Genomic DNA, 13,630 nt, shown 5'->3' with positions numbered 1-13,630 from the left:
ATAGCAGCTACAGCTAGAGAAATGGCGGCTTGAACAACGGAATCCAGTTGATACCCTTCATCGCTGCTTATTCCTTGCAGAGTTTCACCTTCCTTCTTCCTAGTGGTAGTAACTGGTTCTTCAGAAGGTTCCCGGACAACACGTGGCCCACAAGGACGTCCAGTGTGACCTCCCAACAAACCTTCTTGCTCCCGCCATTCGTATTCTATAAGAAAACACAAATGTTATCACTCTAGGAATTATTTAGCACATGGTTCGTAAAGTAAGTAGTTAATGACGTTGATCAAGTGTAATTAACTATTTGCATTACTCCTCACGTTCTACATACTTCCCTTTGTGATTTCACTTATGCTAGTTTATACTTTTAAACAGTTAATAAATTAAACAATCAAGAAATCCTATCCCTAACCTGCATATATCCTTCTTTTAACAATTAAGCGAACATCTTTATACATTATTTAACATACTTTACCGTAACTGAGCTTGCTTGAGTGACACATGGCTATCTTGAACTGGCATCTTCTTTCTTTTATTACTTAAGTACCATTCTCTGTTCGAGTCTAAGCATTTAGGATGCTTTAATCTCTCGAACTTATGCTCTGATACCAACTTGTAAGGCCCCGTTCCCGGTAGCCCAACTTTAGCGTCGGATTTACTCATAAACACAGTTCTACAAATCAGAGTTTATTAAAACTTTCGCGGAATATAAAACAACAATCATTTATTATGAAACATTCAATCCTTCCTTTTAAACCACAACGTAAAACCACATATTTAAAACATCATTTCTATAATCTTCAGATGACAGTGGCTCAATCCATGCCATGTGTCATCCTCATGCCATCTCGATAAACATGTATACCTGCGTGCATACTAAAAGTCAGCTGCGCTGAGTGAGTTCTAGTTAATCAGGCGACACACAATACATACATATATCATACATATATACATTTCCGAAGATACATATCCATACTTAATCAATTACCCTACTACCATACATACATACATATCTACAATCACTAACCTCAGACTACCGAGAGTACATTCATAGTCCGCCGTCTATACCTGTACTCAAGGTCGTGAACACGTAAAAGGTCCGCAGTCCTTACCTATATTCACAAATTATGGTACGTGCAAGGTCCGCAGTCCTTCCCTATACCATCCTATATTAACAACACGTACAAGGTCCTCAGTCCTTCCCTATGTTGCAATCCTAAACCATAGCACGTACGAGGTCCGCAGTCCTCCCCTATGCTACCATAACACAAATATAGCCGTATAAGGTCCACAGTCCTTTCCTGTGCTGACGCCTATCTACAATACGTATAAGGTCCGCAGTCCTTATCTACGTTGGCGTCTATACCTACAACACGTATAAGGCCCACTGTCCCTATCTACGTTATAACTATCATCTATATCACGTATAAGGCCCACAGTCCTTAACTACGCCATCACCTGCCAAGTCTATGTCCAATAGAAGTTAGAGGGATTTGCCATCCTAACTTGCTACGTCGGACGTAGAACTACCATACCATTCCTGTACCTGCATACACATCTTCACATATACAATTTATAGCATAAAAACACTCTAGGCGTTCTTTACATCATTCATTTAACAACCATACCCCTTGTCGATATGTGCAATATCCGAAGATCGTTCACGCCCCGACAAGTGTTCATCTGTAATGTTCATACATCTTACATATATAATATTCATACCTTTATTTATAACCTGACCATGCGCGCAATATCCGAAGATCGTTCGCGTACCGACAAGCAATCATTCATATCTATCACATATATCGCATATAGCATACACTTATCACTTAGGATAAATGTATTAACAAACACATCGAGTATGCACACAGCCCCGAAAACATAACAAGGAATGGGGCTAGAAACTCACCTGAACCCGGTTACTTCTTCCGTTAATGGTTACTTCTTTCTTGAGTAGTGCACGACTAACTGTATAACAATTACACGTATCAATTAACTATCACTACCCATATCGTCTTTCTAGTTCAATTATTACCCACAACGAACGGGGTCCGGGGGCAGCCTGCCAGCGGGGTTCTAGGGCGGCAGCCCCTAGCGGGGTCCAAGGGGCAAAGCCCCTGGCTAGGGTTAAGCTGCCAGGTCATCTTGGAAAAATTTTATTTCCATTAACTATCTTAACACATTTTCCATTAGGATTTCAATTTATTTCCTAATTCGTTAACTCATTCCTTATAATCAATTAAGTCTGATTCGCTATCTGATTCGTTACCGAACTTAACTTAAGCGAACTTAGCTACTGGCGAAGTTAACATCAGCGAAGTTAGCTAATGGCGAAGTTAACATCAGTGAAGTTAGCTAATGGCGAAGTTAACATCAGCGAACTTAACTACTGGCGAAGTTAACAGTAGCGAACTTAACCAGCGAAGTTCACTCAGTAGCGAACTTAACCAGCGAAGTTTACAGCAGCGAAGTTAGCTTAAGCGAGCTTAATAACTGTGACTGGGAAGCAATATACAAAAAGTTGAAGGCTTCTGGTACTGAAAGCCATGCAAGTATGGAAGGCTTTGCTACAAAAGTAACCATCGATAGGGAAGGCAATACTCCATGTTACACTGCCATTTTCAGTGTTGCCAACTAGATAACGAACACGATCCCCGTGGTTACAATAAGGCTCTTACTACTTGAGCCATTGTGATGAAAACCCACGGCACCTAAGTTCTATGTATGCTTGTAATGATTGGCTTATAAAGCTTTACATAAATAAAATGTTTTCTTGGTGTGTTCTTGAACCACAATAAAGTGACTATAACGTTATACTTATATCATATCACATTTCAAACTTTAAAGACCTTATTAACATGAAATCTATGAGAACAAGCCAAAGAAATAGACTACAGCTTCTGGATATTTTTCTTTTGCAAAAAGATAATTACTTATATTGATAAAATTATATAAAGATTCACAACGCTACACTCGAAGATGGAAAGTCATTTTTCTAATCTATGAAATTATTGAAATCAACCATGCTTTAGAATTAAATAAAAAAGGACATGCGGTCCACATGGATGATTATGCAACATTTTAGCAATTGAAAACTAACTAGTTAAGTTAACCCTTCAACTTGAACCCTTTGACATATGAATAGAACGCGAATCCACATTCAGTTGAATGAAATTCAACCCTAGATAAGTGTTTAGGGCATTCGACCTGTATCTACATGCAACTTCTAGCTTTCTTCATTTCTGGAAATCAGTGGTTCCTTTTTGTAGTTCAATGTTTAGGATGGAGATATTGGAAACATGTGTTACATGTGTATTGGTTTATTAATTGTACTTAGATGTAGTAAATGTTGAAAATACTTGCAATTGGCATTTATGAAATTAATATGTTAAAACACCATATATATAAAGTAACATGTGCAGCTATTTAACAAAGATGTTATAAACAATAAACACGATCCATGGTGCTATTAAACAATACATACTAAACCAATTTAACAACATGACTCCTTGCGAATGTTTAACTTGCAACGCATTACAAAATTTTTAACCGCAACGCGCACCCCGGCCTCTAAGCTACTCCTAAGTTTAAATCATTTTGCCAACAATGAGCCTTGAACCCAAAACACTTATGAGGAACTTCATGTCAATTAACACGTTGTTACCATTGGGTTACAAGTCTTTGGGTACCCATGGGTAAGCTCAACGAGTATATTTTTTTCTTGCCAGTTTAATTAGAGGTATTTACGTCAATAACTATTGCATCGGTGTTGTTGATTTTAATCAAACAAATTTGTTTGATGGGAACATCAAAAAAAGGGAAATACAAATAAAAAGCACTACGTTAGGAGTTGAAGAGGTGCACACTCGTTCAAGGTTATTCTGATTTTCAGAACAAACGAATACATGGCTTCAAGAGTGTAGGTTCTTTTTAGATGGATCTAACAACTTTACTCGAATCAATTTGTGTTGTTAGCTATCGGAAATCACTAACAACATTCGGATCTTAGTTTGTAAGAAACAAAAGAAAGAAAGATAGAAAAGTTAGGTAGGTGGTGTTTGGTAGAGAGAGAATTCTCTTTATTTCCTTGGAAGTGTTTTTGAATTATGAAGAGTTGTGAATGGTTAGTTGGAGAAATGGGTAAAGTGACTTTATATATGATCCCCATTTCTCCAACTTTTACATTTTATCTTACAAAATAAAGTACTGAGGTACGTAATACGCTGACTAAAAGCAAATATAAATACATACACAATCTTAATACTAATATATAATCTTAGCCCTACAATCTCCCTTTAGGATTGAGTATGTCCATGAACCTTCTTCAAGTTCCTGAATTGCTTTGTCTTTATTTCTTGAAATCTAGTACTTATGAAATGGTTAACTTCTAGGAAATTTGCTAATTGTGAATTATAACATATAAACTAATATATGTTAATAAGAAATTAAACTTCTTGGAAGTTCAATAAGTATGAATTATAGCATATGAATTAATATATGTCGACACACATATATAAGTCGACACATAAGCAAATATGTATCCTCCTAAATTATAAAGGGTGTCTAATTACTTTCTAGTCCATTCCTATAACAACAGTAACATATTGAGAGGCTAAGCATAATATATGGTTAATGATTTGTCTAAATCACCATAACCTTAATGCTTTTAATGATTTGTGAATAATCACCTATGTGAAAGAGAAGCAGGGTCGCTTCGAATGAAAATGTGGGTTGCGCAATTCCTAGAGATTTCACAGAACCAGGATAGTGTTTCAAGACCATAATGGACACGACAATGAGGGGATGTGCCCAGCTAGGTAGAGTATTATGTGAAGTGTATTGTCGTCTACACAAATAGGGTTTGTTCAAGGATATCACGTCTACTAACCGCTAGAAGACCAAGTATGCTTTACAAAGGAAGGTTCAAAGCTAAAACCTACCTATCCTACAATACTCAACTGTTGAGTTTCCATTGAATATTTTATGTGTTTCGATCAATCTCCATTCATGTGGGGGATTGTTGGAAAAATTAGAATATAGTGAATGGAAATTAATTTATTGAAATTATTATTATTAGACTTTTCATATGGTGAAACTCTTAAGTATTGTTACTTATTGAACTTGAGAAATTATTCATCATCTATGAATCTTGTATATATCGTAGGCTATGTGCCTCATTTCATAGAGCTAGGAAAAAATACTAGCTAGAAAATTTAAGGAAAAATGCATGCATGCAATAAGAGTTATTGGTGAAAAAGAAAGCTTTGAAGACTCATATGTTGGGAACCTATATATATGAGTTTCTCCACTTGATTCATCTTCGATCCATTTTATTCTATTGTTTCTATAAGTTCTAACACTACGATTTACCCGCGCGTGAAGATCTTCGGCAGTACTAACTGCTTCGGCTGTGGTACCATGGGAAACAGACATGTTGTCTTATGTAGAGGCGTGAAATCTATTTTTAAGGGAAGTGTGTGGAACACGTGCTTCAGCCTCAAGCGTCAACTAATGTTTTGTTTATTCTTGCAGCCAAAGAGACTACTAGATGCCGTTGTTATGGTAAAAGTTGGAAGTTTTTTTTAAAGTTCTTGTCAAGAAGATTACAAGAAGATGTTATTGAATAACAAGTTGAAGACTTTATCATTTGAAGATTTTAAGTTGAATCATTTAACATATTTATTATGTTATTTCATTGTTTATTCTATTTTATATTATGGTATTTGTTGTACTATTAATTTTCTCATGTTAATAACGAGAGTATTGTTATTATTTGTATTAATTTTAATATAAAAAATGACTCATATCATAAAGGGTTAACTCAAACCACCTTCCAAACAATTAGTTTTTATAAAGAATTAGAATTAATTTCTTCCAATGATAAACTACTTTTATTGAGTAAAAAGGTTTTATATATTTACTATAATTGGAGGACTTACACTATAGAGAAAGGGCAATCGCCCCCTTAATATTTTTTTCCGGCGTGTAATATACATGAAATTTTTATTCCCCCCTACCCCCAAACCCCCCAAAAAACAAAATTTTACTAGCGCCCCCTAATTCGCGGGATCTGTGTTATTGAATATTGTAATCGCCCGAATCGGTGATGGTGAGTGATGATGTTTTGAATGTTGATGACTGTTATAAAAAATGGTGAGTTTGCAAATTTGTTTTGATAAGAAAGATAAATGAGAAGGGTTCTTGGAATACGAGTATATAAAGAAGTGTCAAAATTATCCAATTCCTTTAACTGTTCTTTTGAATTCCATGCAATACTAACTAAAATAATACTACTTCCGTCCCATTAAGTGATATTGTTTGGAAAACACAAAGTTCAAGATAGATTGAATGATTACTTTATTTGCTTACCAAATAACAATAATGCACTTGAAAATTGGGTCCATTAATATTGTTTATTTATGCTAGTTGTGTGTGTTTAAGAATAATTTAAGGATAAACTTGGAAATGGGCTAATAAATTTTGAAAGTGTACATTTCTAATGGGACAAATAAAAAAGAAAATATGGACGCTTTTAATGAAACGAATGGATTAGTATATAATTAGAAAATTATCACTTTTAGGTTCGAAATTATTTGGTGCATATTTGATATTTTATAAATTACAAAAGCTTATACTTATTTTTGTGCAAATTACTAATTACAATTACAGTTAATATATAAGAGTTCTAAAATTAAAATGAATCACTTAGTTTTTATTTAACACTTATTAATATAAATAACTTTTAATATATATTTTCTTACTTTTTTGGGGTGTTCTTATCTTTATTATTGTGCATTACGATGTTTAGTTTGTTTACATCGTTTAATGTTTTCACTAACTATATAATATATCAACATATATTAAATGAAAACTCACAAAGAATAATTTTATAAAATTATATTTTTGTTATGCATTTGTAATGACGTTTAATGTACTTATGTTAATTATATATGACTTTACAAGCTTTTGAACCCGTGTATTACACTGGATTTTCAAATAATAATATATATAACTTTACCTGCTTATCTTTTTTATGTGATACGGACTGCAAAACTTTGTTATACGGAGAATGAAGATAGCTAACAAATGACCTTTAAAAAATTCCGCCTCCATGAAAAATTTCACTGCCAGTAACTGTATGGTTGATATATACATGTGTCGGTCTATCATGACCATTTCATGGTGTAGAACTACTGGCAATTTTCAGTTTCAACTCTTTCAAATAATTATATATAGCTTACCAGTTCTCTAAAGGAACTACTGTAGGCATTTCCATCTTTAGCACATTTAGTAGAAGCACCAAAAGGGTTGATTTATCTTAGCATAAAGCTGCAAGTTTGATTTATAATTAGGTGCTGTTTGTTTTTTAAGATAAAAAATGTCTGCAATCAGATTTCATCTGATTTCATGTCTGCAACTGAAGATATGGCAAATCTGATTTCATGTCTGCAACTGAAGATATGGCCTGAAGGTCTACAATCTGAAAATATAATACTGTTTGTTTTATAAACTGGATATCGTCTGCATAAGCTGAAAATTAGTTATCTATCGTATATATAACAGTAGAACAAAATCATTTAACGTATGTAAACTGCTTAAATAATTGGTGCTGGTGTACGAACTATGGAAGTAAGTGATGGTGTACGAACTATGGAGGTGAGTGGTGGTAGACGATTGTGTTAGGCGGGAACTGTGGTGGTGGACAGTGGGTGGTGGTTATGGACGGTTGTGATGGGTGGTGGACGGTGGTAGTGCACGGTGATGGTGGCTGACAGTTGGTAGTGGTGGTGATGAACGATTGTGGTGGGTGGTGGACTGTGATGGTGGCGGACGGTGGGTTGTGGTGGTGGTGGTGGATGGTGGTCGGGGTGGTGGCAGCGGACTGTGGGTGATGGTGGTGGCGGCGGCGGACGGTGGGTGGTGGTGGCGGCAGACGGTGGGTGGTGGCGGTAGACGGTGGGTGGTAGTGGTGGTGGGTGGTTGTGGTGGGTGGTGGTGTCAGCGTACGGTGGGTGGTGGTGGTGACGGACGGTGGTTGTGGCCGACGAGGGTGGTGGTGATGGACGGTGGTGGTGGTGGGTGGTGGTGGCGGACGGTGGTGGTGGGTGGTGGTGACGAAAGACGGTGGATGGTGGTGGTGGTGTTGGTAGGATGTTAAGAAGTGTGAAGAAGATTGAAGAAGTGTGAAGACGGTGGATATTAGCTTATTTTTTAAGACCATAAAAGCAGTTTTCAGATCTTTAGTTTTTTTTCTAAACAAACTGTCTTCAGAAGCTTATGTCTGCGCGCCCGCAGACATAAGCCTCTTGCAGATCTTTGAAGCAAAAACAAACACAACCTTAATCGTTTTGACATAAATTAGTATAACGGATTAATTTGATTCTTTAATATCACATAATCGTTCATGGTTCGGTTTAATATCGTGAAATTAAGCCGTCCAAACCGGTCATCGATTTGGTTTCACATGCGGTTTTCCCTTAATTTCCGGTCAGTCAGTTTAAAATTTTCAAACCTTAGTTAACGATTCGTTTTGCGGTCTATGTCAAAAACCAGCCATATAAAACCAGACTGGATGTAAGATTGTACTTATATTTTAAATTTTTAAATATATTTATTCTTATTGGATTTATGTTTGATTATCTTCATTTTCTGTTTATAGAAAAATTTAATACATATCTTCTCAACTGAATTTCCTCATAAATCAACAGTGATACGAAATTTGGTTTTTAATTCATATGTTTAAGTATACAATTCTTCTTTGTAGTAATGCAATAGTATTTGTTAGACAAAACAGTTGATGATCTAATAGACTTATACTTTAAGTGCATGCTTATTTATTTCTGAGTTTGTAATCGTATGTACATACACAGACATGCCCATACACATATACAAAAGCATGTCTATTTACAAAACTTAAACCGTGAAATCAAGCCGAAACTAAACTGTTAGTAACGGTTCGGTTTAGTTTGGTTTTAAATTTTAGTTGTTCTATTTAGGTTTTGGGTGATAAAAGACCATTTAAAAACGTAAAAACCGTGAACACCCTACATATAATATATTAAAAGCAATAAGAATGGCAATATTTACCTATGCCGATGTTAATGATAATAAATCTAAAGTATGGGTATGACGGACGAACAATTAACACACTAATTAGCCCTACTACAGAACCAGATATATGGTAGCAAACACAATGTTAAAAAGGGATGAACCACTTGTGCAATCGTAACTTTGTAATTATTTTATCCCAAATTCATATTGAACATTAGTCTAAGTATCAATATATTTTAATCCGTCATTCGATTCAAACTTACAATCTAACTCAAATTACACCATTATCATTGCCAAACATCAATTCATAAAGTTGAAATAGAAAATAATTACCAAGCTTTATTGCGAGCTACCAACTCTTTGTAGGAAATAACAATATCCTCGTTACGAAATCCGTCGCAAATCCTACTCTAATCCGGCTTCAAATTTGGAGATGTGAAATACGGTTAATAGAAACAACACAGCCATACCAATCTAGTTTAAATTCTAAACCAATTTAAAAATAATAAAAAACCTTATATCTAGGAACCAAAACCTTTTAAGTAAGCCCATATGTTCCAACATTTGCATTAACGATACTCAAAAACTTATAAAAAAAAAAATAAAACGAGTAATTTATTAAGATTTTGATTTTCTTTATGTATATATTAATAGTTACGCATGCAACCTATATGACTTATAAGTTTTTCTTTCAAGATATGTTACATATATCAAGTTAATTTATTGCTTGGTTTTTGAGCAGTCTAACCTTTGTTATTTAACAGATAAAAATAATGTAGGGTTATGGAAGGTACATCACTATTGTGACACCCATTAATCAAAATATGCGGTAGCTTCAAACTTAAGCTAAAATATAAAAGGAATATATACCCATCAAATTATGTAAATATTGAAAATGACTTGATCAGTTGAATGAGTAGAGTACCGAGTCCCCGAGAGGCTTATAAATAGGGGTAGTGTCAATGACATAAATAACCATACGAAACCAAACCAGACATTAAATTGCTAAATTGTAATACCAGTTAATTCAGACTAAACAATGGCAGCTGCAACCGCGGTTCGTGTGTTTGGCAACCCAATCACTCAAGGAACTCGTGCCCAAAGGGCCCAGGCTGCCCAAAACTACCAAAATGCTGATGGTAAGCTCGACCAGGTGTTGCAACTTTCAAGCCAGTCTCAGAATGCAGCAGCGGGAAACAACCAAGCCCCAGATTGCTCCACATTTGGCATGATATACAATGCCACCGGAGACACTGTAACTAAAGTGACCACCCACGATTGGGAGGGAAACGTTGTTTGGCAACACCCGGTGCACATCCAAAATGGGCAGTGGGCGGTATTTATGCATGCTGGCACTAGCGACCCACGCAATCAAGGATCAATTGCCGCTGTTGTGTACAACATCCAGCATGGCACTGACGCAATGAAATGCACAGATGCAATGATCGCTTGGAATAACCCTTGGAAAACTGGCTTGGGTGGAAAAAACACCGTAAGTGTATAGTCAACTTGAATTCACAATAAGAAAAAGGGATAATGTCTAAATTGTTTATTTGACTAATCGAAGTCAAGAGAATGTTCACTTTACCAACCTCTTTCCAAAATAATCTCATCGGGCGCCAAAATAATATATTCGAACCGACGGTTTTAGGACAAGTGGCACAATCTAGTTGGCTAATAATTCCGTCGAGCTAATGAGTAAAAGTTAGTGGGTCGACAAGATTTAGCATGAACATATTGTGAAGAGGTTGGTCAAATAGACATTCTCTTGATGTTGACTAGTAAAATGCACATTTGGGTCATTGACCCTAAAATAGCCATGCGTTTTAGTCGCACATTTTGGCCATTGTTCTTGTAATGTCATGCATAATTAATATATAATACGAATTATTTATGCAAATGTTGCAGGCTTATTGTGAGATGAATGTTCCGGGATACTTTAATACCTGTGACTGGGATGCAATATATAAGAAGTTGAAGGATTCTGGTGTCCAAAGTCAAGCAAGAATGGAAGGCTATGGTACAAATGTAAGTATCGATGGGGAAGGCAACACTCCAAGTTTCAACGCCATTTTCTGTCTTGCCCACAAGATAACGAACACGATGCCCGTAGTTACAATAAGGCTCTTACTAGAGCCATTGTGATCAAAACTGCATCTCCTAAGTTCTATGCATGCTTGTAATAAAATATAGTAAGCCAAACTTAGCAGGTGATGTTCGGCTAAAGCTTTACATAAATAAAATGTCGTCTTGGTGTACATGTTATTGATAGTGATTATAACGTTTTTACTTATGTTAAATGAAATGTTTGCTTTTTGTCCTAGTGATTAAGGTTTTCTATAACCTCAAAACACAAATTAACATTTTCCAAATTAACTAAGTAATTTGAAAAAAAATCTAAATATTTGAGTTTTTGGTATAAGATGAATTTTCTAGCTTCAAAGGTCCTATTATCATGTATAAAATATTTTTGGGAATTTCCTATTGCAAAATGATAATTAATTATATTGATTAAAATATTTAAAAGATTCACGAAGCCACAGTCAAATAGCTTATGTCCCATGTGACCTCGGTTTGATTTCTGGCCCTATCATTTAGTTTCGGTAGCCCAAGGTGATGATGGGAGAAATAGACAAGTATGTGACGTTCACTAGTTGAATCCTTGAACTGAACGGATTTTATCTTATCGCCCTATCGTGCCTTCGGGCGATGGTTTTCCCCAGAAAGACGAGTATATCATGATGTGGTGAATTTAACAAATAGCTTATTTGAAAGATACGTTAGCCGTTAAAAAAGAAAAAAAGGATGGAAACTCATGTTTTCAATCTATGAAGGTATTGAAAGTAAACTTGTGTTGACAAATATTTAACGAACATATGGATGGTTATGCAACAATGAAGCAATTTAAAACCAACTAAGTTAACCCTTCAACTTGAATCCTTGGCTATTTGAATTGAACATGAACCTTTTCACATATCGATAGAACAACACATCACGTTCACATATAAAAGTAATGTAACAACGTGACTCCTTGTTGATTTTTCACTTCATATTACGTTTTTTTAATGGCAACTCACTCACCCCTAACCTACTTTTGACTTTAGCTAATTGTTGGATTCGTAGGCCTTGTTGGTCCGGTTTATTATTTGAAGTCCAAAGGGCAGACGAGTGTAGGGTGGCCAAACCGAAGCTCGTCCCAGTTTGGATTTCTTGTTGAATAAGATGCAAACCCTAGATTAATCTCTATATATATATGATTGTTTTGTACTTTTAATCGTTGTCACTCTATACAAAATGCATAGTTGTCACCCATGGACGTAGGTCAGTTTAGCCCGAACCACGTTAAATTAATCCCCATGTTTGTATTGCTTTCGTGTTTGTGTTCGGTTCGTTTGTGTGTTTAATCCTAACAAGTGGTATCAAAGCTTAGGTTCGTTACACACAAAGAACGCGGTCGCGAGAGAAGCTGCTTGGATTGAATTAGGTTTATGTGTTTTTTAATTGGCAGCCGGCTATTAAACAAGACCTAGATTGTTAATCATAAGTTGGTAGTCATCACCACAGTTTTTTTAGTAAGTTAATCACCACCGTTTTATTGCCGAAGAACCATCGGTTATTGTTTGCAATTGGATAAAGAGAAAGGAAATTGTATTATTGTTTCTTTGAAAGTTGCGTCATTCAAGGAACAATAGGAAACCTTTTTTTTTCCCTTGATTGTGAAGGGTTCTAGAATTTTGTGTTGTTGGCCTATGACTAAGGCAGAAGCCCAGTTATCAAGACACAACTTTCTTTTGAGGCTTCGAACACAAAAGGACAGTATGGCCCTAGTTGGTTATTTGTGTGGGCCAAAATCAAGATCTTATTTTTATTGAAGAACACAGTTGTCAATTAAAAGAAGCGTTAAAGAAACTAAGAACTAGTTGTCAACCACGTATGTTAGGTTTTATCGTTTCATTTTAAAAGTTTTCGTTTCTGATTTTCAGTTCGTTAATCTGCCCGTTTAAATAGGTTGATTGTTTAACAGAGTTCAGTAGAACAACAATTAAGTTCAGGTCGTGCCGTTGTTGTGTATGTCTCTGTTTTTATCCAGGTTTTCGTTTAGTCATTATTATGGCAGAAGACGGAAAGGTTTCAAAACAGAAGTTTGACGGACAGAAATTTGGTTGGTGGAAGATGCAGATTGAGGCGCTACTTTGTCAAAAAGAGTTGGATGTAGTGTTTGAGGATGAAAAACCAGAATACTTGTCAAATGAAGATTGGAAGAAGTTATACAAGAAAGATAGGGCTTGTGCTACTTTGTCAATATCAAAAGATGTGGCGTTTAACATCGTGATAGAAACCACAACCCGTGGTATGATAGAGGCACTATTCAACATGAATGAGAAGCATTCGACAGCGAATTAGGTCTATCTTATCCGAGAGCTAGTGACAACTAGAATGAAAGAGGGTGGGTCAGTTACAACACATATCAATAATCTTAATTTGAACATCTCCCTCTTAGTGTCAGTCGGCATTAAGTTTGATGGTGAAGTTCAAGATCGTTGGCGAAGCTTGGACTAAGACAACGGGGGAGGGGGGCGGA

General features: G+C 35.8%; 2 protein-coding genes across 2 annotated transcripts in view; both read left to right on the top strand.

Annotated features, from left to right (window-relative positions):
• LOC143581271 (23 kDa jasmonate-induced protein-like) overlaps window positions 1-11,288 on the top strand; it is a 40,607-nt gene extending 29,319 nt beyond the window's left edge. Inside the window, exon 3 of the transcript XR_013143799.1 lies at window positions 11,259-11,288. The gene's annotated coding sequence lies outside the window, so the exon portion shown is untranslated. The remainder of the gene's footprint in view (window positions 1-11,258) is intronic.
• LOC143581269 (23 kDa jasmonate-induced protein-like) lies at window positions 9,966-11,247 on the top strand. Its single transcript, XM_077064095.1, has 2 exons — window positions 9,966-10,540; window positions 10,957-11,247. Exons 1-2 carry the CDS (start codon window positions 10,088-10,090, stop codon window positions 11,191-11,193), a joined length of 690 nt encoding a protein of 229 aa, XP_076920210.1. The 5' UTR covers window positions 9,966-10,087; the 3' UTR covers window positions 11,194-11,247.
• Window positions 11,289-13,630: the final 2,342 nt, after the last annotated feature.

Source organism: Bidens hawaiensis, unplaced genomic scaffold, assembly GCF_021521415.1.
Source record: "Bidens hawaiensis isolate Kalapana, Puna unplaced genomic scaffold, B.hawaiensis_p1.1 tig00030848_1, whole genome shotgun sequence".
NCBI lineage: Eukaryota > Viridiplantae > Streptophyta > Magnoliopsida > Asterales > Asteraceae > Bidens > Bidens hawaiensis.
The sequence above is the reverse complement of the archived record's forward strand: the minus strand, read 5'-3'. Positions and strand labels throughout refer to the sequence as shown.

What these genes read in the sequence shown, in the direction of transcription:
- LOC143581269 (XM_077064095.1), top strand. Translation starts at nt 10,088, where the DNA reads ATGGCAGCTGCAACCGCGGTTCGTGTGTTTGGCAACCCAATCACTCAA. An exon ending in GCTTGGGTGGAAAAAACACC is followed by an intron (nt 10,541 to 10,956) that starts GTAAGTGTATAG and finishes CAAATGTTGCAG; the next exon opens with GCTTATTGTGAGATGAATGT.